The 27,436-nt window shown below is 40.1% G+C and overlaps 2 protein-coding genes across 6 annotated transcripts in view; one reads left to right on the top strand and one right to left on the bottom strand.

Moving 5' to 3' along the window:
• Positions 1–27,436, top strand: part of LOC128930103 (uncharacterized) — a 346,098-nt gene that overhangs the window by 306,318 nt on the left and 12,344 nt on the right. The window lies entirely within an intron of this gene.
• Positions 18,072–27,436, bottom strand: part of TNFSF4 (TNF superfamily member 4) — a 202,513-nt gene continuing 193,148 nt past the window's right edge. For all 3 annotated transcript variants that reach the window (XM_017966089.4, XM_078356284.1, XM_078356285.1), the window contains 2 exons: positions 24,917–24,965; positions 18,072–23,925 (listed from right to left, as the gene is read on the bottom strand). In XM_017966089.4, the coding sequence (XP_017821578.1) occupies positions 23,576–23,925; positions 24,917–24,965 (399 nt within the window). In that variant the 3' untranslated portion in view covers positions 18,072–23,575. The remainder of the gene's footprint in view (positions 23,926–24,916; positions 24,966–27,436) is intronic.

Genomic DNA, 27,436 nt, shown 5'->3' with positions numbered 1-27,436 from the left:
ATTAGGCTAGTGTTTGTTACAAATCAGTAGTCCCCTGATCCTAAGTTTTCATACCATTTTATAATTTACAAAAATCTTTTATTCCATCATTTAATTCTTACAAAAACTTTGTCACAAAATTTTATAAAATTTATTAAAAATTGTGTATTTTTAATTTATAAAAATATAAATTTTATTTACTTTTATGTAAAATTTTACTTGTGTCTGTTAATTTTACTTGCGTCTGTTTAAAAAAATAAAATTTTTTTAAACAGACGCAAGTAAAATTGTACATATAAGTTCCAGAAATGCAGCTACTCTGGTCATTAGTCCCAAATCTCCTTTTCAGAATTATAGAATACCATTAGAGTGTCTTACAAGAAGAAAGTTTAGGAAATACTCTGTGCTTTATTCAGGGACAGAACACAATGTCAGGGAAATTAAGAGCTAATTTTTCCAACTCTTGAAACTTAGTTTCTCAGTTTTTGAGGGTGGGCATTTTATTCCTTGGCCAAATCACAAAAATTAATGGAAGATAACTGGGTGAGGTGATGCCTATGTTAATTATCTTGATTGTAGCACTCATTTCACAAAACATCATGATATATACCTTGAATACATACAATTGTTATTTGACAATTATAACTCCATAAAACTGGGGAGAAATTCTAGTTAAAAGAGTCATAGAGGCCGGGCACGGTGGCTCACGCCTGTAATCCCAGCACTTTGGGAGGCCAAGGCGGGTGGATCACGAGGTCAAGAGATCGAGACCATCCTGGTCAACATGGTGAAACCCCGTCTCTACTAAAAATAAAAAAAATTAGCTGGGCATGGTGGTGCGTGCCTGTAATCCCAGCTACTCAGGAGGCTGAGGCAGGAGAATTGCCTGAACCCAAGAGGTGGAGGTTGCCGTGAGCCGAGATTGTGCCATTGCACTCCAGCCTGGGTAACAAGAGCGAAACTCCGTCTCAAAAAAAAAAAAAAAAAGTCATAGAAAACTTATTCTAAATAAAGCAAGCAAATGGTCATCTGGGAAAACAAAATTGAATATATTTGTGAATATACATACTTATATTTATACATGTATATAGAGAGTGTGTGTGTGTGTGTGTATGCATGTGTTTGTATTGGGTAAACGTGTGTGTGTGTGTATATATATATATACACACACACACACACATGTACATACATACATACAAACAAACAAACAAAGCTCCTAAAATGAAACTAGACTGACATTAGGGAAAATGTTAAAGCTATTCTGAAATTTGTGTTTTGTAGTTTGAATGTTATAATTGACAAAATATAAGATAGCATTCTTCTAAGCTACACCACATTTTCTTATACCACCAATAAATAAATTATATTGCCAATTTTAACAAAACAGAATTAATGGAAATCCCAGGTCCTCTGATTTTAGTAACAATTTTTTATGTTACTTGCCTTAGACTCACAAAATCAGGTAAAGTATGAGTAGCATAACTCACTCTTGGCCAACAATAATTTCAAGCCAAGTTTCGGCCTCTCCCTGGACATAGACCCTAAGAGAAGCTAACTTTTGGCAAATCACTTCTTCAGAAAGTGAACAAAGAACATGAAAGTGTGAGTAACAATAAAAACTGGGGAGAGAGAACTCAAGCTTGTGCAATGCATTGACGGTATCATTATAGTATCTGACACATGGCAACACTCCTCCAAACTCATTACTCAACCTTAAAAGAGCCTAATTGACTCCTTGGGATCTGTTTATTTAAGTTGGAGATGTTGTTTTCTCTGAAGAAATACTCCTTAATTGAATTTTCCTCTAAGCCATGGTGGGTGGGAGGCGGCGAGGAGGAGGAGAAAGAGTGAGGAGTGCATAGTGACAAAGGCTCCCAGGCAGAAGTGGAAGCCTGCCATCTTCATTTGTTTCTGTGGAACTGGAGGGTGTGTCATGCAATATCAGGAGAACTAAAAGGACCACCTATTTCTTTCACAGGAGTTATGCTTTGCCCATTTTTTAGGTAAAATGGCCCAATTAGAAGCAGATAGTTAAGATAAATACATCATTTTCACTTTGGTGTGAATTTATCTATCCATCCATCCATTCATTCATTCTCTAGTCACCAAACATATACAGACTGGCTATAAGGTGCCAGGATTCCTGCTAAATATTAGGGATAAAATTGTAGACAGAAGACAGCACCTGCCTTCACTGAACCTAAGGCCTAGTGAATGAAACATACAGGTGATTCAGCAATTAAAATTGATGCCAGACAAAACACAAAATTCAGGATGTTTTACATACAGTAACTATCCTGTCTTGGAGTAAAAAGGAAGCTCTCCTGGAATATGTGATCATTGAATCTAGAAAAAAGAATAGACATTATAAAAGGAAGGAAAGAAAATATTTCAAGCAGAGAGAACATCAGTGCAACAAGTTTAGAAAAGTGGGTGTAATTTATTCTGCTTGAGATGTAGGTTGTTGATGATAGAGGGCAAAGATGGGTAGCCTTTGTAGAAGATGAAACTCAAGAGAAAGAGCAACCAGATCATAAATCTATGAGCAAAATTTAGAAATTTTGTGTCACTGTGAGAAATGGATATCACCAAAACAATTACTTAAATAAGGCAGAAGATTATTTTTCTCTCATGTAAAATTTTGAAACCAAGGAAAAAATTCCCCTTCACCCTTTTAAGGTTCACTGAAAATCACTGACAAGGGGCAGCTTAATGAGATAAAAGACATACACATTTATTAACACTCCCCACTCATTAGATCATACTTTATTGGTACAATCATATTTCTACACAGCTATCTGTCCAGATTCTTCTTGGCCTCTCTGAACATGCATTTCTTCCTTCTGGGTATGGGGCAGAGCCCTGTCTGGAACAGGGGTCTTGTGACCTACAGTCAAATAAGGTCAGATAATTTCTTTATGGACAGTTTTTACGAAGAAATGTGGAGGGAACGTTAGAGTAATAATTTTAGTTTTCTTTTTACAGAGATTTTCTAGATGCCACACTCTAAACTTTGACTTATATCTCCTTGGCCAGAATGTAGTTATATAACCATTCCAACTGCAAGGGATGCTAGGAAATCGTTTCTTAGCTGAGCACAACTGCTCTCTCTGACAAAATCAGGGTTCTGTTAATAAGGATGAAAGAAAAAAGATGTCAGGGGCAACTAATAGCCTTTGTTATGGCACACCATGTTAACCTTGTTCAGAGATCCACGCATTATGATCAAAGTGTTTCAAGCTAAGAAGTGACATGGTCAAATGTGTATTTTCAAAAGCACCTGATGAATGTGGGACAAATACGGGATTGGAGAGGACATGACTGGTGACAAGGGGCCCTGTTAGGAGAACATAAAGTAAGTCCAGGAAATAGGTGATGGTGCCCAAAAAGTATAATTTGATAAAGATAGAAGGTGACGGTGGCTCATGCCTGTAATCCCAGCACTTTGGGAGGCTGAGGCGGGTGATCACGAGGTCAAGAGATTAAGACCATCCTGGTCAACATGGTGAAACCCCGTCTCTACTAAAGATACAAAAACTTAGCTGGGCATGGTGGCACGTGCCTGTAATCCCAGCTACCCAGGAGGATGAGGCAGGAGAATTGCCTGAACCCAGGAGGCAGAGGGTGCGGTGAGCCGAGATCGCGCCATTGCACTAGAGCCTGGGTAACAAAAGCCAAACTCCGTCTCAAAAAAAAGATAGAAGGTGAAATCCAGAGAAATTCATGAGTGTAAAGGAATAAAGAATAGAATCCTCTTGGCACCAAAGACAAATATTACCCACCTTACCATTGTATCTGATATGGCTTATTTCCATCTCAGTACCATTCTTCTAGGCAAAGCAAATCAGCATGAATTTAACTCTGCTTTTGGGATGTCACTCTGCAATTGGGTTTATCAGGGTGTTCATCCTATGATTTTTTAATGTTATAATTTAGTCTTATTAGACATGCACAACTATTTATAAAATATGTAAATTGATAAGTAGAATTTCCAAAATCCCATCGTTTTTATGAAATATTTAATGCAGGCCAAACAATACCTACTGTATATGTGAATATTATGGAACATAATAATGAAACTAACACTTATCCACTACCCAACCTAAGAATCAGAGTACTAGCAACACTTCTTATCTATCACCCCAGGAGAATCAAAGTACCCACTCTGTTCTGTTACCTAACACCAGGCTTTTTATAGACACATAGATAAAGAAAAGTGACAGGAACACAACACCTCGATGGCCTCATATTTTTCCCAGTGCCATGACTTACCCTAAAACCTTAACAATAATAACTAATACATAGTGTTTAGCAGATAGATGTGAGGAATCGTCTAAATGCTTTATGTCAGATCATGCATCACTTACAGATGGGTATACATTCTGAGAAGTGTGTCTTCAGGCAGTTTCCTGTAGGGCACTTACCATGAATAGAGCTTGCCGGACTGGAAATTGTTCTTGATGAGTCAGTGAAATGAGTGGTGAGTGAATGTCAAGGCCCAGGACATCATTGTACACTATGTAGACTTTATAAACACTGTAAATGAGATTACACTAAATTTATTTTAAAATATTTTTCTTTCTTATATAATAAATTAACTTTAGCTTACTGTAACTTATTTTTACTTGATAAGCATTTTAACTTCTTTACCTTTATAATTTTCTAAATAACACCTTAAAGCACAAACACATTGCACAGCTGTACAAAAATATTTTCTTTCCTTGCCTTCTTGTTCTATATGCTTCTATTTTTTTAATTTCTGATTTTTTTTTTTTTACCTTTTAAACTTTTATTAAAAAAACGAAGACACACAGGCCGGGCACCATAGCTCACGCCTGTAATCCCAGCACTTTGGAAGGCCGAGGCGGGTGGATCACGAGGTCAACAGATCGAGACCATCCTGGTCAGCATGGTGAAACCCCGTCTCTACTAAAAATACAAAAAATTAGCTGGGCATGGTGGCACGTGCCTGTAATCCCAGCTACTCAGGAGGCTGAGGCAGGAGAATTGCCTAAACCCAGGGGGCGGAGGTTGCGGTGAGCTGAGATTGCGCCATTGCACTCCAGCCTGGGTAACAAGAGCGAAACTCCATCTGGAAAAAAAAAAAAGAATTCCAACATTTTTTATTTTATCCCCACCATATTTTATGTTTGATGTCACAATTTACATCTTTTTATATTATTTATCCATTAAAAATTATTGTAGCTATAGATATTTTTAATAGTTTCATTTTTTATACTAGAGATACAAGTAATTTATACACCACCATTTTAGTGTTAGAGTATTCTGAATTTGACTATGCACTTTTAACAGTGAGTTTTATACTTTCATATGTTTGCATGTTACTGATTGGCATCCTTGTGCTTCAGCTTAAAGAACTCTCTAGCATATATAGTGGTATTGAATTCCCTCAGATTTTGTTTGTCTGGGAAAACCTTTATCAAAAACCTTTTGAAGGACAGATTTCTCAGCTGAATATTTTTCATTAACAGTTTTATTTTTTTCAGCACTTTGAAAATGTCATTCAACTCTTTTCTAGGCTGCAAAGTTTCTTCTGAGAAAGCCACTTAAAGATTTTAGGGTGTCTCCTTTATGTGAGGAACTTCTATGCCTTTGCTACTTTCAAGATTTTTTATCTTTTGATTTTGAGAGTTTGATTATATTATGCCTCAGTCAAATCTTCTTTGGATTGAACCTAATTGCAGATCTTTAAGCTTCATGTATCTATATGCTCATTTTCCCCCCAGATTTGGGAATTTTACTGTTGTTGTATCTTTAAATAAATTTTCTGTCCATTTCTCTCTGTCTGCTTCTTCTACTGTCATGCAAACATTAGCTTTCTTGATGGTATCTCATAAATCCCCTAGGTTTTCTTCATTCCTTTCCACCCTTCTTTCCTCTCAATGTGTATTAAATGTACTGTCTTAGAGAACACACGTTCTTTCTTCTGTTTGATCAAGTCTGCTGTTGATCTTCTCTATTATATTTTTCATTTCATTCCTGGATTTTTCAGCTCCAGAATTTGTTTGGTTCTTTTTAAATTATTTATAACACTCTGTTGGTGTCTTTAGTTCATGTATTGTTTTCCTCAGCTTTGCCGTCTGTGTTCACTTGTTGTTCCCTGAGCCTCATTAAAACAATTATTTGGAATTCTTTGTCAAGTAATTTACACATCTCCATTTCTTTGGGAATAGTTACTGGAAAATTACTGTGTGCCTTAGGGACTATTTTGTTTTGTTTTGTTTCACTTTTTATGTTTCTTGTTGCCTTGCATTAATGTCTATGTGTTTGATAGAGCAGTCATCTCTTTTAGACTTCACAGACTGGTTTCAATATAGAAAGACCTTCACCTACAGGTTGTGCAAATGCAGTGACTGGAAGAAATCAGGGGATTCTGGCTGTGATGAATACATAGTGATATAGTCTCCATGCAGCTCTGTCAGCTGAGGTTGACATTGTGAATATTACAGCGGTTCTCTGTGGCCAAAGCTGTCGGTGTCTACACTGGTGACTAAGACTGCTGAAGTTCTCTTTATTTATATTACTTTCACTGAAAAATTCAAGGCTGAGGGGATCCCTTTTAGCACCATGTCCATCGCGTGGGTGCATTTTTGGTGATACGGCACTAGTGTCTGATATATGGGACCCATGGAGTGACCATGAAGCTAGGGTCTGGAGCACAGTATTGCATGGATGGATCATGGCTTTGGGATCAGAGGCAGCAGTGCCATCAGTGCCTGGGGCGCAGGAGCCCTTGCTGCTGTACTGGTAATGAGGTGTAAGGCACAGGCATTCATGAAGGGTCTGGTGTGCATGCATATGCAGGGTTACCACTGCCCCAGGGATCAGATTGCTGACATGACTACTACAGTGGTAGCTCCAGTATTAGAGTGGCCACAGAGCCTGGGTCTGAAACAGGTATGATTGTAGCAACAGTGACTCCACTGACCAGGTTGCAGTCTAGCTCGTTGTGGTGGTGGTTCTGGTGTCTAGGGTGCAAGCATGGTTAATGCAACCATAAATCTGGGGTAGGGAGTTTACAAGAAATCAGAGCTAGGGTTGCTTCAGTCCCAGGGCAGCACAACAGTGGCTTCTTTCAGGGCTGACATAGCATTATCTTGCTCTGCAGGGGGTTCACAGTGTTGATTGATGTTAGTTACCTGAATGGCAAAAGCTACCAGTGTCCTCTGTGGAACATGCCACTGGGGACCACAGTGGCACCCACTGTGTAACTGTGACTCATGCTAGTATCCCCTGTTCTATGTCCCAGTTTCTAGTCATCTCTACACATCTCATGTATGCTGATATCCCCAACAGTCATTGTGTGTTTTGCTCCACTGTGTTGCTGCAGGTTCTTAATTAGACCCTTGAACCTTCTCAAGGCTATTTTCCTATGTGGATTGCTGTATTAGCCCATTCTCATACTGCTATTAAGAACTGCCCAAGACTGGGTAATTTATAAACGAAAGAGATTTAATTGACTCACAGTTCTGCAGTGCTGAGAAGTCCTCAGGAAATTTACAATCATGGCAGCAACAAACAGATCCTTCTTTACATGACAACAGGAAAAAGTGCAGAGCGAAGGAGGAAAAAACCCCTCATAAAACCATCAGATCTCATAAGAACCGCACTCACTATCATGAGAACAACTTGGAGGAACTACCCCCATGATCTAATCACCTTCCATGAGATCCCTCCCCCAACACCTGGGGATTACAATTTGTATTATAATTCAAGAAGAGATTTGGATGAGAACACAGAGCCAGACTGTATCATTCCACCCCGGCCCCTCCCAAATCTCCTCTTTCTTACATTTCAAAACACAATTATGCCCTCCCAACAGTTCCCCAAGTCTTAACTCATTCCAGCATTAACCCAAAAGTCCAAATCCATAGTCTCATCTGAGACAAAGCAAGTCCCTTCTGCCTATGAGCCTGTAAAATCAAAAGCAAATTAGTTACTTCCAAGATATAATGGGGGTACAGGCATTGGATAAATGCACCCATTCCAAATAGGAGAAATTGGCTTAAGCAAAGGGGCTACAGTCCCCATTCAAGAGGAAACCCAATAGGGCAATTATTAAACCTTAAATTTCCAAAATGAGCTCTCCATGTCTCACATCTGGGATGTCATGCTAATGCAAAAGGTGGGCTCCCATAGCCTTGGGCATCTCTGTCCTGGTGGCTTTTCAGGGTACCACCCCCCCTACTGGCTGCTGCTTTCATAGGCTGATGTTGGGCATCTGTGGTTTTTCCAGGTGCACAGTGCAAGCTGTCTAGCAGATGATGTTCCTTTTCTCACAGCTCCACTAGGCAGTGCCCCAATGGGGACTCTGTGTGGGGACTCCAACCCCACATTTCCCTTCTACATTGCCCCAACAGAGGTTCTCCATGAGGACTCCACCCCTACAGCAATCTTCTTCCTGAACATCCAGGCATTTCCATACATCCTCTGAAATCTAGGCAGAGGTACCCAAACCGCAATTCTTGACTTCTATGGACTTGCAGGCCCAACACCACATGTAAGCTGCCAAAGCTTGGGGCTTGCACCCTCTGAAGCAAGGGCCTGAGCTGTACATTGGATCCTTTAAGCCATGGCTGGAGTTGAAGCAGCTGGGACACAGGGCACCATGTCCCAAGGTTTCATAGAGCAGGGGTGCCCTGGGCTCTGCCCAGGAAACCATCATTCCTTTCCAGTCCTCAGAGCCTGTGATGGGAGGGGCTGCCATGAAGGTCTCTGACATGCCCTGGAAACATTTTCTCTTCTGTCTTGGTGATTAACATTTGGCTTCTCATTACTTAAGCAAATTCCTGCAGACAGCTTCAATTTTTTCCCCAGAAAATGGGTTTTCTTCTATATCACATCATCAGGCTGCAAATTTTTCAAACTTTTATGTTCTGCTTCCTCTTGAATGCTTTGCAACTTGGAAATTTCTTCTGCCAAATTAAATAACCTCTCTCAAGTTCAAAGTTCCACAGATCTCTAGGGCAGGGCCAAAATGCTGCCAGTATCTTTGCATAGCAAGAGTGACCTTTACTCCAGGTGCCAGTGAGTTCCTCATCTCCATCTGAGATCACCTCAGTCTGGACTTTATTTTCCATATGCCGGCAGAGTGGGAACGGGAGCCTTAGTGTCACAGGGAGTGTTACAATATCACTATCAGCATTTTGGTCAAATCCATTCAACAAGTCTTGAGGAAATTCTAAACTTTCCCACATTTGCCTGTCTTCTTCTGAACCCTCCAAACTCTTCCAGCCTCTGCCTGTTACCGAGTTCCAAAGTGGCTACCACATTTTCATGTATCCTTACAGCAGTGCCCATTCTCTGTGGTAATTTACTGTATTAGTCGGTTCTCATGCTGCTATACAGAACTGCCCGAGACTGGGTAATTTACAGAGGAAAGAGGTTTAACTGGCTTACAGTTCTACAGGGCTGGGGAGGCATCAGGAAACTTACAACCATGGTGGCAGGGGAAGCAACATGGCCTTCTTCACATGGCAGCAGCAAGAAGTGCAGCGTGAAGGGGGAAAAGCTCCTTATAAACCCATCACATCTCATGAGAACTCACTCAGTATCAGAACAGCATGGGAGAACCTCCCCCATGATCTAATCACTTTCCATGAGATCCCACCCCAAGACGTGGGGATTACAAATCAGACTACAAGATGAAATTTGGGTGGGGACACAGAGCCAGACCATATCAATTGCTGTCTCATTGTTTTCTGTAGGGGAATGAAAGCTGGTATCTCATATACTGCCATATGGCCAATATCACTTGCATAGAGTTTTCAATAGTGAAACGAAAAACTACAGGCCTAGCATCTCATACAGATTATACACTCTGCACCACTTGGTAATAATGTAAGAAATACCACTTATCTTAATCATCTTTCTTGTAAACCTACAAAGTTTCATCTTTCTTTACTCATTTTAGAGGCTCTTGCGTCTTTGTTTTCTGTGAAGTAAGATCCTATAAGGCAGGGACTATGGTTTCTACAAGTGGTCATTAAAAATTATTAAATACCTTGAAAATGTCATCTGTGACCTGTGGCTGGTGTTTTGTTTAATCCTCAAAACAATACTGTGAGATAATATGTATAATGGTACAGCAGGGGAGGCAGTGATCAGTAGACCTACAATTAAGTAATTAACCAGAGGATACAGCTGACAAGTGGTGATAAAATCTCAACTTTAACACAAGCTTCCATTGACTCTAGATATTAGGTGCTTTATACCAACCATATTATTCTGGTGCCTATTTCTCTCAGATTCCCCAGAACGCCTAACACAGTGGCAGGTACCTGGTAAAAGAATTTTAACAAATATTTGTTTAAATAAATAAATTCAATGTTATAGGTCCTCAAATTTAATAAATCTCTGGTGTAAATCTGTATTCTTGAAAGGCTTTTATATTATCCCTTCCTTGAATTTTTTCTCTATGTCTACTTTATTTTTGCTTTTTCCTGACTTGTATTCCCTCATTTTTTTCTCTGATGCTGTCAAGGACCATCTCACCACCCCGAGAAGGAAGCTTTTGTTTACAAAGTTGTAGCACAACTTGTGTTACCACTTAGCCACTTGAGAGTTTCTTGCAGAAGTCTTATGAAAAGCATGACTTACTGTAATTTGAGAGAGATTATTGTTTTATTTAACTTTATGGGAAAAACAATTAGTTCAGACTAGAACTTCTTGTTTAATGGGGATCTAGACTCAACTGTCCGTACATCTAGACTAAGCGTGGGTCCTAATTTCCCCCAGGCTCCTTAGCTAGGTTTATCCCTCTTCCAGAAAGACTTTCTTAGAGCATACATGAATTCTGTTTTCAGTTGACACTAAAACGACAAAAGGAAGTCATGGCTTTGTTTTCTGATCAAAGACCAACTGGCTGATGCTTTACTCTCACAAATGTCTTGTTTTTGTAAGTACATGGCTGGGGTGTAGACACAGAATGAATGCTACAGCTTCCTTATATCCTATACAAGGTATCTTGTTCTGTGTATCAAAAAGTTGTGGACAGGTAATCAGTAATGGTGTAATTCCTTTTTTGGAGGCTTGCCTAACAAATCGTATCTGTAAAAACAAACTACCTTCAGAAAACAGTAAAAATATGGGCCCTTCAATAATTATTTCCATACTACCAGTATGGACAAAAAAACCAAGGGAAGAGCCTGAACTTACAGATGGAATATTTCACTATTTAATAAGGAGACATTATTAATGAGGATACTCTATCCCTCATATATTATGTCACTTTGGGAAAGAAAAAATGTGGACTCTGAAATCTATGAGAGATCACAGTGAGATACCATCTCATATGAGTCAGAATGGCTAGTATTAAAAAGTAAAATAGGTGGTTCCAAGATGGCTGCATAGAAATAGCTCTGACATGCAGTTCCCAATGAGAGAGACACAGAAGCCGAGTGATTGCCACAGTTCCAAACGAAAACAGAAGAATCTTCACCAGGCTAAAAAGCACCCACGAGTTCCCTGAACAAGGCTGAGCAGCAACTCGGCCGAGGCCGGGGCCGGGGCCGGCACAGATCTAAGTGAAAGTATTGGCTAACACTGAGAAAGCCTACGGGATGGAGCTACTCACCCTCCAGAAAGAAGGGGAACTGAGAGCAGGGAATCAGGCCAGATCCTCCCCCACAAAGCCTAGCAAACTGAAGCCCTCTCGCTTGAGAGTTTTGCAACCAGCACATGAGTTCGAGCTCAACCAGAAACAAGCTTGACAGGGGAAAGGCAGCTGCCGTAGCAGAGGTGGGCATAATCTTCCTGAGTAAATGAAAGACGCAAGCCGTGCGCGGTGGCTCACTCCTATAATCCCAGCCCTTTGGGAGGCCGAGGCGGGTGGATCACGAGGTCAAGAGATCGAGACCATCCTGGTCAACAAGGTGAAACCCCGTCTCTACTAATAATACAAAAAATTAGCTGGGCATGGTGGTGTGTGCCTGTAGTCCCAGCCACTTGGGAGGCTGAGGCAGGAGAATTGCTTGAACCCAGAAGGCGGAGGTTGTGGTGAGCCAAGATCGTGCCATTGCACTCCAGTCTGGGTAACAACAGCAAAACTCTGTCTCAAAAAAAAAAAAGGCCGAACACAGTGGCTCATGCCTATAATCCCAGCACTTTGGGAGGCTGAGGTGGGTGGATCACGAGGTCAAGAGATCGAGACCATCCTGGTCAACATGGTGAAACCCCGTCTCTACTAAAAATAAAAAAAATTAGCTGGGCATGGTGGTGCATGCCTGTAATTCCAGCTACCCAGGAGGCTGAGGCAGGAGAATTGCCTGAACCCAGGAGGCGGAGGTTGCAGTGAGCCGAGATCGCGCCATTGCACTCCAGCCTGGGTAACGAGCGAAACTCCGTCTCAAAAAATAAAAATAAAAGAAAGACGTAGAAAATACACAAAGAAGCTCCATAGAATCTGTCACAGCCCAGCAATGCCTCTTGCAGGCAGATAAACGAAAGACCACTTCCCCAAGCAGCTACCTGAAATAAAAGCTAGATAAATCCAAGAAGATGGGAAGAAACCAGTGTAAAAAGGATGAAACCATCAAAGACCTGAGTGCCTCTCCCCCACCAAGGGATCACAGGTCTTCACCAGCCAGGGAACAAAACAGGATGGAGAATGAATTTCACAAATTGACAGAAGCAGGCTTCAGAAGGTGGATAATAACAAACTTCTCTTAGCTAAAAGAACATGTTCTAACCCAATGCAAAGAAATTAAAACCTTGAAAAAGGGTTAGACGAAATACTAACTAGAATAACCAGCTTAGAGAAGAACATAAACAACTTGATGGAGTTGAATTCTACCAGACATACAAAGAGGAGCTGGTACCACTCCTTCTGAAACTACTCCAAATAATACAAAAAGAAGGAATCCTCCCTAACTCATTTTATGAGACCAACATCATCCTGATACCAAAATCTGGCAAAGACTCAACTAAAAAAGAAAACTTCAGGCCAATATCTATGATGAACACGGATACAAAAATCTTCAATAAAATACTGGCAACCCAAATGCAACAGCACATCAAAAAGCTTATTCAACAGGATCAAGTAGGCTGCATCCCAGGGATGCAAGGCTGGTTCAACATACGCAAGTCTATAAACGTAATCCACCACATAAACAGAACCAAAGACAAAAACCACATGATTATTTCAATAGATGCAGAGAAGGCCTTTGACAAAATTCAACAGCCCTTTATGCTAAAAACGCTCAATAAACTAGGTATTGATGGAAAGTATCACAAAATAATAAAAACTATTTATGACAAACCCACAGCCAATATCATACTGAATGGGCAAAAACTGGAAATATTCTCTCTGAAATCTGGCACTAGACAAGGATGCCCTCTCTCAGCACTCCTATTCAATATAGTACTGGAAGTTCTAGCCAGAGCTATTAGGCCAGAAAAAGAAATAAAGCATATTCAATTAGGAAAGGAGGAAGTCAAATTGTCTCTATTTGCAGATGACATAATTGTATATTTAGAAGACCCCATTGACCCTTGCCAACCCTTGCCAACAGTTCACAGAGATAGTTTCTTCCAATTTTCAGATCTTAACTTAAATATCATCTCCCCAAAGAGACCTTGCCTCTTTCCAATTTCAAGTAGATCACCCCATTTTTTCCTCATAGCATTCTGATTTTTTCTTTCAAATTATGTGTTCACTATTTCTTATTTCTACATGTCTCTCAAAATAACAGTACTTTTGAATGAATGAAAAAATTAATTCCTCCCTTTACCATCCATATGAATCAATCCCCAGGTAATATTCTTTTTTATTCTTGATGTATTTCAGATCCATTCATTTCTTCTCAGTCATCAGCATTCAGCTTCTTATCTGATATCCTGGCTTCTAGCTTCTTTCCACTCCAATTCATACTACCCACTGTATTCAATGCTTGGTGAGAAGAAACTATTTCATATTTGTCTTTATATTTCTAGTACCTAGCCCTGTACACACAGTAGAAATTCAATAAGTGTCTGGATTAATGGATAAAGTATCATTAATTATATGAGTAATGTGGTATAAAATCTACTGGCTCTGTCTCAGGTCTCCTTATGTTACAAATTGACAACCTAGAAATGAAAATTCATAGATGAAATTATTTTAGACTTTCAAGTGTCTGCCTTTTCAAAAACTACTATTTATTTGACCACTAATAAAATGAGATTTAGCCATACATGCAATAAGAATTATTACTTACCTAGAAAAAGTATGCGTGCATCAGTGTTCAAGAGTTTAAAATAGTATGAATATGATTAAACGGATAGAAATAATATTAATTTTAAACATTAAAATAATTTGGTATAGTAATGCTACTGATGCAACAATATTTTGAAGTACATCTAGGTAATACATGTGTGTTAGGAACAGGATGAACCATAGATATACTAACAATAAGCATTTGGGAGAGCAAAAGGAGATCAAGATCAGTTCATTTTTACTTCCCTCAAGGAAACAGATGATCACTAAGTGCCTGGCACAATGCCTGGCATATAGTAGAAGTAGGAGACATTTATGAGTGTGAATGGTTTTATAATAGTGAATGAGATTTTCATAAATTGAAAAGGCCATGTTGCTTTAAGGAATGATCTTAGGAGTATAGAATGTTATATCTTGAAATTTATTGTAAGGGAAGAATACAGATTGTCATATCCTAAAAATTACTAAAATGGTATATGTCCTTGTTAGTAAATAGTTCATCCTAAATGAAAGTAGAGCACTGGACTGAAATGACCTTTAGAGATTACTTTCTGCTAATATTTCTACAACTTTGGGTCTTCCTGTTAATTACTTTTGTATTTTGTTGTTATTATTTTTTTTTTAACCTCAAGCCTCAAAAACCAAAGAAGGTTAAGATTGTATAAATCAGGAGAAAAATCAGGTCTTATATTCATCACCAATAAAAAACATGCATATGAAGGTAAAATTATTTTCCCAACATTGGCAGGATTCTAGGGAAACCCGAATGCTGGAAGTCTGTGTTTCAGCTCCTAACATCCCTTTGTTCCCTTCCATAGTTAAGCCACAAGGATATGAACACAGTCAATCAGTTCCATTGACCAAAACATTGACCAAATCCTATTTTTAATCATGCCCCATGAGACAGTGGCACCAGATTTCTCAAGGCCTGTGGCATCATGGTAGGATACTCTGAGTGCTCAATCTTCTCTAAGGCAATTCCCTGTCTGAATGCTACTCCAGTTGATCCCCAGGCCCTCATTTAGAACTAACGGACCTTACATTCCATGCCCTCAGAGTCAAAATGGACCATCTGACCAGCATTGTAGGGGTGGAGGGGAGGGAAGGCATTAATAGGCTTCCTGTGCCAACTCTGCTAGATAATAGTGACATTTACATTTTAACAACACCCTTCCATGCTTTGATTCCTGGGAGTGAATAAGTGGCTCTAACAGCTCCAATGGCTAGGTAAGAGGTACGCTGTTAAGGAAGGCTCCAAACGGTTCACATACTCTGTAAGGAAAGCTACTGCAGGAATAAAATTCCAAAGAGGTGCCAGAATATTGCAGGAACATATTTAAGTAATAAAAAATATATATATGAGGTGGTTGAAATCTTTAGGGGTTACTTCTTAGCGCTCATAACATTCCATTTGATATTTTAAAATGCTACTGAAAACCACCCCAATATGGTCTTTATTTAAACATTCACCTCTGAACTTAACAAGCTCTGAGCATATCTTTTGCAAAAAGTATTATAGACTTGATTCTTATGCTCTTACAACATTTCTTTCTCTTATTCTCTTCTGGTAAAAGTAATTCAAAGCTTTTGTTCAACTGATAGAAAACATAAGATATTTTTATGAATTGAGTCAAAATTAAAACTAGCATTGGTTAAAACTTGGGCTCTTTCCCTCAAATGATGACATTTTATCTTTAATCACCCATTAATTCTTATCTCCAACCATAAGCACACACAGATTCCCCTCTTGGAAAATAAAACATGCTCAAATAAAGGAATACATTAATGAGTGCTACAATCCAGTGGAGACTCCTTGTACCCAGAATATAGCATTCCTACTTCTGGGCCTTTGCACATACTTCTTCCCCTGATACATTCTCCTTCATTTTTTCCAATCTAAATCCTGCAAGGCTCTTCCATTATGCTTCAATGATCTCTCCATCCTTAAACCCACATGATCGTGTTATGCATCTGGTACTTTCTGCTCTCTGAAGTAGATGAGTTTTGTAAATTATTATGTATTGACACCAACTATGTTCCAAGCAATATACTACTAGGTACTTTCCAGGAATTATATCCTATAATCACAGTCACCCAGAAGGTATTATTAATATCCCTCCTTAAACAGATAAGGAAAGTAAGATTCCGAATGATTTTTTTAATTGCCAAGGTCACCCATCTAGTGAATGGCAGAGCCAGGATTTAAAATTAGGCCCCCAACACCATGATCTTTCTACTATGAAACGCTGCTTATTAATTTTGCTCATTCCTTGAACTAATGTGTATCATCTTCTTAATCAGACCTGGTGAGAGTTTACTCCTATCATATAGAGGAGTGTTAATGAAGAGATTCAGTGAAGCCATGGTATACAGGTTCATGAGTAGGGACAGGGTAAAGGAGGAAAGTGGGAAGACACTGGGGCTTCTGGCTTCAGGGATGATTACAATGCCTTTACCCAACATCATGACCAGAAGGAGGGGCTTGCCAAAGAGAATAGGACTTTCTATTGTAAGCATACTGAGTAGAGGAGCCCATTACATCAGTACAGAGCTGTCCAGAGGCAGGGTAACCATGGTTCAAAGTATGGTCTTAGGTGTCAGCTACCCTTGATCTTGAATCTGAGCCCCACCACTTAGTAGCTGCGTGCCTTTGGACAAGTTCACCTCTTAGAGTCTCAAGTTTTTATGTGTAAAATAGGAATTATACCACTTACCTCAAAGAATTGTTGAGGTAATAGAAATAACAATTTATATAAATGGCTAATATGATGCCTGGCATAGGGAGAGAACTCAGTAAATGTATTTTATTACTAATAACAGAAGTGAATACAACAAATGAGGCACTGGAGTAGAAGACATCTGGGCTGAAAAATGGTCTCAGGTATTGCTGATGTGGGGGCAGTGATTGAAGGCATAAGAATCGATGCGATTGGCAAGGGTTTAGAGCAGAGACTATGACTCAAATGCCTTAGGGCCTTCAGCAGTGAGTTGGTGTAAGTGCATTTGCACATCGTGTGGGTGATGGGAACTCTTGGGAAATAGAGAGCATGGAGTCTGCTTTAGAGGGAAGCTGCCACTCTGTTTGAGAAGGTTGCTGCCTTGGGCCCAGCATCACCAGATCTCCTATTTCTGCTTTTGGTTTTGTTTTCAAAAAAGGCCAGAAATTTCCTGATGTTTAAATGTCAGCTACTAAATTCAACTTAACAAACAGATGAAACACATACATAGGCTGGACTGTGGCTTATTGGCTACCAGATGGCAGTTTCTGTTGTAGAGAAAGAACAGGGCTGAGAACAGAGCCCTGAAGAACACCAGCATTAAAGGGGTAGGCAGAGAAAGAGGAGGGCTGATGAAGACCAAGAAAGGTGGAGAACAGAAAAAGAAAGAGAAGTCCAGAAGAGGGTGAGGTCAAAGAAGCCAGGGAATAGAAGTGTTTTAGGGAGGAGAGGGTCATCAGCACCATCAGAAATAGCACAGAGATCACTGTGGCCAGACCATGCCACACAAACCCATTAATAGTTGCGACCTTTTATTGAGACAGCAGATGTAATTACTACTAAGGAGAGAAGACATAAGAAATCAGCCAAGGTTAGAAATGAGGTTCTGAGAAACAGAAAAACAGTGCATGGTAGAACTCTATTTAAATCCATCTCTTGAACCATGAAGAGGGACTCTAAGAACTTCCAGTGAGCATCTTTCCAAAAGCAAAGATGGGCTTTGCCAGCTCAGCCATCCCTCAGATGTGTCTCCGATGGCTCAAACTGGAGGCCAGTAGGAAACCAGGAAGTTTGCCCCACCCTCCCCTCCTCAGGGGATGAGCTAATCAGAACATGGAGAAGAGAAGGATAAATGAACACTCCAACACTCGAACCATTAGTGAATGCTGAGATCTTTTATTTGTTTTCATGTAAACAGCAATATTACTATTAGCTATACTATTAATATCAATATTAATACTGACAGCCAAGAAAGCACAAAACACAAAAATATGGCTTAAAATAGGGGACCTGCCCAGTAAACTTAACAACAAAATATGATTTGGATTAGGATTGGAAACCCGTAAGCAATCTCTAAACAGAAAATCTCTAAGTAATAATAACTGCTCTTGAAGGACTCGCCCAGATGGCTGAGGGAAGATGTAAGCTTGCCCAGAAAAAAACTAATTCAACATAGAAAAGGAGAAGGCTACACTCCTTGACTCATAGCAACCAGAGCATAGAGATTTAATATGTGCATTCACAGCTACCACATAAGATTCTAAGCTGTTAGACATTTAACATTCCTCTCATTTAACAAGAAAGAAAAGACCAGAAATTGGAAATGATTTTCCCAAAGTTACTTGGTTAGTTAGTGGCTGAGTCAAATTTCAAATTCTGATTTCCTGACTTTTCACTCAATTCTCTTGCCACAAAACTCTGCCATGTATACAAAAGGGTTAATTCTCCCTGTGAAGGACATGACTTAAAAGGACTGAAACACACACACATATTTTTGATGGAAGGAAGGTGGAGTAAGTCTGGTGCATAGCAGAAATATCCGTGTATGGTTGAAGAGGCCAATGGGAAGAGCAGGCCAGGTGCACCCAAAGGGAGTGGGCACCTGTGAGAGGCGACCATGACATCAAAGACAGACGGTGCACACAACAATTGTATTTAGGCCTGGCATGTGCACTGCACATCCATGAGAAATATAGACAACAATTCCAAACTTAAAACAATGAAACATGCATTTTCTTAAATATATATATTTTTAATTTATTTATTTTACTTTAGGTGCATACTATATCTGGCATTTCTCCCCATGTTATCCCTCCCTCCCCTCCCCTCCCCTCCCTCCCCATCCCCCGCTGTCTCTCCCCTACCCCCACCAACTACCCCCAGTGTGTGATGCTCCTCTCCCTGAGTCCACATGTTCTTGTTGTTCACCACCACCTATGACTGAAAACATGTGTTTAGCTTTTTGTTCTTGTGTCAGTTTGCTGAGAATGATGGTTTCCAGATTCATCCATGTGCCTACAAAGGACACAAACTCATCGTTTTTTATCTGCATAGTATTCCATGGTGTATATGTGCCACATTTTCTTTGTCCAGTCTATAACTGATGGGCATTTGGGTTGGTTCCAGGTCTTTGCTATTGTACACAGGGCTGCAATGAACATACATGTGCATGTGTATTTATAGTAGAACGATTTATAGTTCTTTGGGTATATACCCAGTAATGGGATTGCTGGGTCAAATGGAATCTCTATTTCTAGATCCTTGAGGAATTGCCACACTGTCTTCCACAATGGTTGAATTAATTTACAATCCCACCAACAGTGTAAAAGTGTTCCTATTTCTCCATATCCTCTCCAGCATCTGTCTCCAGATTTTTTAATGATCACCATTCTAACTGGCGTGAGATGATATCTCAGTGTGGTTGTCATTTGCATTTCTCTAATGACCAGTGATGATAAGCATTTTTTTCATGTTTGTTGGCCTCATATATGTCTTCTTTTGAAAAGTATCTGTTTATATCCTTCACCCACTTTTGAATGGGGTTTTTTTCTTTTATATCTGTTTTAGTTCTTTGTAGATTCTGGATATTAGCCCTTTGTGAAATGGGTAGATCACAAAAATTTTTCCCCATTCTGCTGGTTGCCTATTCGCTCTAAAGATTGTCTCTCTTGCTGTACAGAAGCTCTGGAGTTTAATTAGATCCCATTTGTCTATCTTGGCTTTTATTACCATTGCTTTTGGTGTTTCAGTCATGAAGTCCTTGCCTATGCCTATGTCCTGGATGGTTTTGCCTACATTTTCTTCTAGTGTTTTTATGATGCTAGCTTTTATGTTTAAATCTTTAATCCATCTGGAGTTAATTTTAGTGTAAGGTGCAGGTAGGGGTCTAGTTTCTGCTTTCTGCACGTTGCTAGCCAGTTTTCCCAACACCATTTATTAAACATGGAGTCCTTTCCCCATTGCTTGTTTTTTCTGGGTTTGTCAAAGATCAGATGGTTGTAGATGTGTGGTATTTCTTCTGGGATCTCTGTTCTGTTCCATTGGTCTATGTCTCTATTTTCTACCAATACCATGCTGCTTTGATTACTGTAGACTTGTAGTATACTTTGAAGTCCGGCAGTGTGATGCCTCTGGCTTTGTTCTTTTTGCTTAGGATTGTCTTGGCTATGCAGGGTCTTTTGTGATTCCATATGAAATTTAAAGTGGTTTTTTCCAGTTCTGTGAAGAAGGTCCTTGGTAGCTTGATGGGGATAGTGTTGAATCTATAGATTACTTTGGGTATTATGGCCATTTTCACGATATTGATTCTTCCTAACCATGAGCAGCATGCAATGTTTCTCCATCTGTTTGTGTCCTCTTTATTTCCTTGAGCAGTGGGTTGTAGTTCTCTGTGAAGAGGTCCTTTACATCCTTTGTTAATTGTATTCCTAGGTGTTTTATTCTCTTTGTAGCAATCTGAATGGGAGTTTGCTCTTGATTTGGCTGTTTGTCTGTTATTGGTATATAGGAGTGCTTGTGATTTCTGCACATTGATTTTGTATCCTGAGACTTTGCTAAAGTTGCTTATCAATTTGAGAAGATTTGGGGCTGAGACGATGGGGTCTTCTAGACACAATTATGTCATCTACAGATACAGTTTGACTTCCTCTTTCCTAATTGAATACCCTTTATTTCTTTTTCTTGCCTGACTACTCTGGCTAGAACTTCCAATACTAAGTGGAATAGGAGTAGTGAGGGAGTGCATCCTTGTCTAGTGCCTGATTTCAAAGGTAATGCTTCCAGCTTTTGCCCATTCAGTATGATATTGGCTGTAGGTTTCTCATATATAGCTTTTATCATTTTATGATATGTTCCATCAATACCTACTTTATTGAGAGTTTTTAGCATGAAGTGCTGTTGAATTTTATCAAAGGCCTTCTCTGCATCTATGGAGATAATCATGTGGTTTTTGTCTTTGGTTCCGTTTCTATGATGGATTACATTTATGGATCGTATTTGTTGGACCAGCCTTGCATCCCTGGGATGAAGCCTACTTGGTCATGATGAATAAGCTTCTTGAGGTACTGTTGCAATCTGTTTGCCAGTATTTTACTGAAGCTTTTTGCATCGATGTTCATCATGGATATTGGCCTGAAGTTTTCTTTTTTAGTTGAGTCTCTGCCTGGTTTTGGTATCAGGATGATGTTCGTTTCATAAAATGGGTTAGGGAGGATTCCCTCCTTTCGTATTGTTTGTTACAGTTTCAGAAGGAATGAAACCAGCTCCTCTTTGTACGTCTGTTAGAATTTGGCTGTGAACCCGTGTGGACCTGGGCTTTTCTTGGTTGGTAGGCTATTGATTGCTGCCTCTACTTCAGCCATTGTTACTAGGCTATTCAGGGTTTCAACTTCCTCCTGGTTTAGTCTCAGTAGAGTACAAGTGTCTAGGAATTTATCCATTTCTTCCTGGTTTACTGGTTTATGTGCATAGAGCTGTTTGTAGTAATCTCTGACGTTTTCCTAAATATGACCTATAGTCATAAACATTTACTTTTCCAGATATCACTCACTGAGTAACTGCAATTAGCAGAACATTGTCAATAACAAAAAGTGAACTACACACACTTACACCACAAATCTGAATAGTGAAGAGAGATATCACTGAGTATCTGTCTCAGAACGATTCTTGTAAATATAAGTAATTAGCCCAGTGCCTGGTCCACAATAGGCCCTCCATAAATGTTTAGCTATGATTATGATTCTGTGAGTGTCTTGGCAGCCACTCAGAAATTGATTACTCTTAGTTGACATACAATTTCTTCTATTTAGCATTTTCATTTACCTAACAGATTAAAATGGAGGAATGGGAATATAGTTGAAGATAGATACATAAGAGGAAATAAAAAACTGGTATCAAACACACAGGAAGAAAATCCACTGAGACTATTTAGTGTAAGGGCAAACAGCCCTCCATCTTTCCGGAGATTCTGGAGATAATTGTAGCACAGTACAATTCCTTGATAACACAGAATCATCCAGAAAGATTCTGTGCTATGTTGTATCCTCTATTTAAAGTGTCAAGGAAACATTTGCTACAATTTTAAAATATATATCTAAAAAATTTAAGTTTTTAAAAGTTTTGGCACAGAGAAGTTACAAATCATCTGGAAACTTGACATGAAAAATCATATTATCCACAGCGCCATAAGCATGACACATTATATCAAGGGGACATTTCAACTAGACATAAGGGGATCCTATTCCATTGAAGATCCTATTCCATTGGCATTGGCTGATTATAGATCCTTTTAGTTTCAGTTATCAGTGTGAGACTATATATGATCTATGGTATTTCTAGACAGATTATTTTTCATAAGGCAGAATAACTTCTTCATGCTATTTGACATCAAATTGAATTTGATAATAGGATTGCCTCATTTCTTGAAACCAGCAATGTGCATGTGTGTACAATACATGGCGCTGAATGTGTATCTCAGCATAGGGAGGAGGATGAGCATGTGTTGCTTTGCCTGTCTGTGGCAAAGAATGTGTTTTCCTCCCCAGACTATTAAAATCCTTACTAACTTTTACCCTGAGAGGTCCAGTTCCCTACTCTCCTGTATAGTAAAGCTAACCCTTCACAATAAATTATCTTACTCTCCCTGCATAGAAGAAAATCTTAAGTCACTGATTAAGTGACTTTTCATAGCATCACATATCCAGAGAATTCTTCAAAGGGAAATTTCTATTAACTATGTTTGGAAGCTGGGAAAGCAAAATGGTAAAGAAAAAAAAGCACATGACTCTTAGACGGCTCTCTTTAAGTCCTGATTTTTCACAAGCTGATTCTTCTTTGGAACCCCCACCAAATGAGAAAGTTTATATTTAGGCAGCACACAAACTGCAACCAATTTAACCTTGGAGAGGCCGCTTTGGCTTCCAGGGGTTGGTTCACACCACCTTTGGCAGTTTCATAACCCTGCTCCTTCACTCCTTGCTCCTCTTCATTTTGGTAATCCCCACACATGTCAAATTTCCAGCAAATGGTAATCAGGTGCCGTTTTCAACAAGTTTATTATGACAATTGCCTGACCAATAGAAACAATGCATCTTGAAGAAGAGGCATCTATTGTTCCTTTCTCACAAAGGTGCCTAGTAGGCTCAAGGCAATCTTGGGGTGTGAGGGCTAGGCAATTTAGGAAATATAAGGATAAATGAAGTGATATATAAAATAAATTTTAAATATCCCTGAGGGGTGGGGGCAGTAGGGCCAGGATCTGCTGCTTGTCACATCCCACATGGCTGAGCTGGGAGGCTCCGTCACTTGCAATGAAGAATCCGTGTCCTGTCCACCCCCAACTTGGTGTTCGTGCTGGTGCCTGGTTTTAGAAGTCGTCGTCAGCCCCTCAGGGGACGCAGTATTCACCAGGATTTTGATGGATAAGAATCAGTTCTCCACCATTCACATAGAAGTCATCCAGGGAGGTACTGTCAGTGGTCACATTCAAGTAGACTTTGTCTTTGTAAGTCAGAGAGGCCACCATCAAGGAGTTGACAGACCTGACCTTTTCCAGTTGGAAGAGGGGCTCCTCATGCTCCTGGTAATGCAGGCTGATGCTGATGTTCTGCGAGAAGTAGCCCTTCAGGGAGATGAGATAAAATCCATCGCAGTTGATGACGATTGAGTTGTTTTGCAACTTCATCATTTCATCCTCCTTTTGGGATGTGAGGATGAAACCTTTCTCCTTCTTATATTCTAGGGAGGATGGAGAAAATTATTTTTATTAATTCCTAAGCATAGTACTGGGTAACAACTTTCCAATAGATGTGGAATCAGATGAAGAGAAAGTGATAGAGATTTTGAAAAGAGTAAAAGCAGTGAGCTGAGATCACGCCACTGCACTCCAGCCTGGGTGACAGAGTGAGACAGACTTTTTTTTTTTTTTTTTTTTTTTTTTTTTTTTTGAGACAGAGTAAAGGCAAGAGAGCACTGTGTTTCTACCTGTGGGGTGGAATCTGCTTTACCTGTGGAATGGAAGAAGAAGCTATGCTAACACTAGTAACTAAGAGAGTCTCAGACGGGGCTGAGATTCAGGATCTGAGATCTTACAGAAATAATCACAAAACACCTATGGCAGGAAAGGTGGCTTCGGGATTTTCCTAATTTTTCAGAACAGGGATGGATTGGCAACTTCAGTGCCTCCTTTCTTGCTCAGTGCACAAACTATGAGCAAAGGGTGGCCGTGGCACCCTATGCCTTGGCCCTGCACACTACCCATACTTGAAGCTTGACTCAAAGCAATTGTTTTCAACTCTTTCCTGTTCTGTCTCCATCTGACCATGAAATGCAAATTTTCCACATGCCCCAGGCATTGGACCTATCCACAGCAGTTACTAATGGCCTTTGCCAGCAGTCGCTTAAGCTTAATAACGCAGCTGTGCACAGCCTCTCTGTGGATTCAGGATGGGCTCCCAAAGCTGCAGGTGGAGGAGTTCAAGGGCACAGACTTGCTTCTCTTCTCTACCTCCCGTTGCTAGTTTTTCCTGAAAGGGACTTTGAGAAAAGTCACTGCCACAGGAGAAAGAAAAGGAGGAAGAGGAGAAGGAGGCAGTGATAGGTTTGTTTGTTTTGTGCAGGGCCATTCCAAGTGCAAGCCAAAAATCCTGATTATTTCCATGTTAGCACTAATATCATCCTCAATAGCCAAGTAATTGATATGAATCAATTAACTTTTGACAATACTTACCAGTAAATTGTACTTTGATACTTTGAATTCGAGGATACTGATGTGGTACCTGAGGGAGGAAGAAACATAGAGGAAAAAAATCATGAACAAATGAAAATCCTAAGTCATAGTGAATGGAACAGCGAAGCAGAAAAGCAGTAGCCTGTAGAGAAAAAAAAAAACAACAAAAGATTTGACACTTTTTTCGTGAGTCAGGATCTCACTCTTACACCCAGGATGGAGTGCAGTGACACAATCACAACTCACTGCAGCCTCGACCTCCCTGGGCTCAGTGATCCTCCCACCTCAGCCTCCTGTGTGGCTGGGACTATAGGCATGCACCACCACACCTGGTTAATTTTTGTATTTTGGGGGTTTCGGGGGTAGAGATGGGGTTTTGCCATATTGCCCAGGCTGGTCTCAAACTCCTGACAGCAAGCAATCCTGTCACCCAGCCTCCTGAAGTGCTGGGATTACAGGCATGAGCCACCATGCCTAGCCCTGACTTTTTCTCTGAAAATTGGATCTAGACTTTAACCTACCTCTTGCTTTCCCATAACACCTTAAGATAAATTAGGAGTGTTGCGCTCTTTATGCAAGTGTCTGAGATCTGTCCTTATTTCTGCCAGACTCTTCTTTGGTATACTGTTTTGTCTCACTGTGTCCCAATTTCCCATTTTGTATAACATAGCATTATACTCACAATTTGAACTATGTCAGTACTCAATTGCGAAAAAGAAGTAAAACAGTGAAGAAAGGAAATCTGATAGATAAAATGTTTATAGTACTTTTGTGGTTAAAAGAACAAAGAAGCTCAATATGAAGACAACTCCAAGATCTATTAAGTAAAAAAGGGTGGGGGCAAAATAATAATAACACCTGTATGGGCACTATATTAATGTATCTGAAAGAATACACAAGACATTAGTTGCCAATGTTGTCCCTGGGGGAAAAAATTGGAAGCCTGAAGTCAGGAGTAAGATTGACCTTTACTTTTCATGGTCTGCTTTTTTTTTTTTTTTTTTTTTTGAGGTGGAGTTTCGCTCGTTACCCAGGCTGGAGTGCAATGGCGCGATCTCAGCTCACTGCAACCTCTGCCTCCTGGGTTCAGGCAATTCTCCTGCCTCAGCATCCTGAGTAGCTGGGATTGCAGGCGTGCACCACCATGCCCAGCTAATTTTTTTTGTATTTTTAGTAGAGACGGGGTTTCACCATGTTGTCCAGGATGGTCTCGATCTCTTGACCTCGTGATCCACCTGCCTCGGCCTCCCAAAGTGCTGGGATTACAGGCGTGAGCCACTGCGCCCGGCCAGTCTGCTTTTTTTTTTAAAAAAAATTGTGCCATATGTTTGTATTACTTACTAAAAAAGAAAATAGAAAAAAGTGTCTGCTGGGCGCCATGGCTCACGCCTGTAATCCCAGCACTTTGGGAGCCCAAGGCCAGTAGATCAGCTGAGGTCAGGAGTTCGAGACCAGCCTGGCCAACATGGTGAAACCCTGTCTCTACTAATAATAAAAAATTATCTGGGCATGATGGTACATGCCTGTAATCCCAGCTACTTGAGAAGCTGAGGCAAGAGAATCACTGAAACCTAGGAGGCAGAGGTTGTCATAAGTCAAGATTGCACCACTGCACTTCAGCCTGGGTGACAGAGCAAGCGAGATTCCACCTTAAAAAAAGTGTCAATTATGCCTGCCAAGAACAACAATTCTTCCCACAAGGTTATTTTGGCATGATGTTCTAATCAAAGATGTGGAGAGGGATTTGTTTTCATGACCTGGGTAGTGAAATTCCTGCTTCCCACTCTCCTGGCACACTGGTAGCCGCAGTCAAAAATATTCCACTGGTACCTGCTCACACAGACAAGGAATTCCCTATTTCTATTATAAAAGTATCATCACAAGCCTCACCAAGCTAAAACCAACAGGCAGCATAGGAAGAAGGGAGAGCCGTTCTGAGTCCTGCCAGGAACTGGGCTGCAGGAGCAATGTGAGTTCAATGTGCTGAGCACATGGAGAGAGGTGCTGACTTGGGTAGAAGCAGGAGTCTTTAGCTCTCTCCCCTCTGTGTACTGTTCATGGCATGGTGGCTAATTAGTGTTCTTTGTGCTCAAGAGCAAGGCTCTGGAGGAAGACCTGTCAAAAGGCAAATTACCCTACCACCCCCTGGGTAAATAAATGTCTCCACTGCTCTCTGGGCTAGTTGGTGTCTGCATGAATTGCTACTTGCTAAAGTCAGAAAGAAGCCATCTGTGGAGCAGCGCAAACACCACAGGGCTCAGCGTGCAGCGACAGAGTGCTACTGCCCGGCAGGCACTGTGCCAACGTATACAAGTTTCATAATCTCTTTAGCAGCTTCTCATCTTTAAAGGTCACTAGACTATCAGAGGCATTCCTTTCAGCACTAGCTTTTCATGATTTAGATTTTAAAAGTTGTGGCTTTAAGTCTCATTTAATAAAAGAGAAAAAACATAAAGCTTCCTCATTCCCAAATTTACTTTCACTTCCTGATCTAAAAGTCCTTGTGATGTGATTATTTTG

Source organism: Callithrix jacchus, chromosome 18 (assembly GCF_049354715.1).
Source record: "Callithrix jacchus isolate 240 chromosome 18, calJac240_pri, whole genome shotgun sequence".
Lineage (NCBI taxonomy): Eukaryota > Metazoa > Chordata > Mammalia > Primates > Cebidae > Callithrix > Callithrix jacchus.
This window is presented reverse-complemented; position numbering and strand designations above follow the sequence as displayed.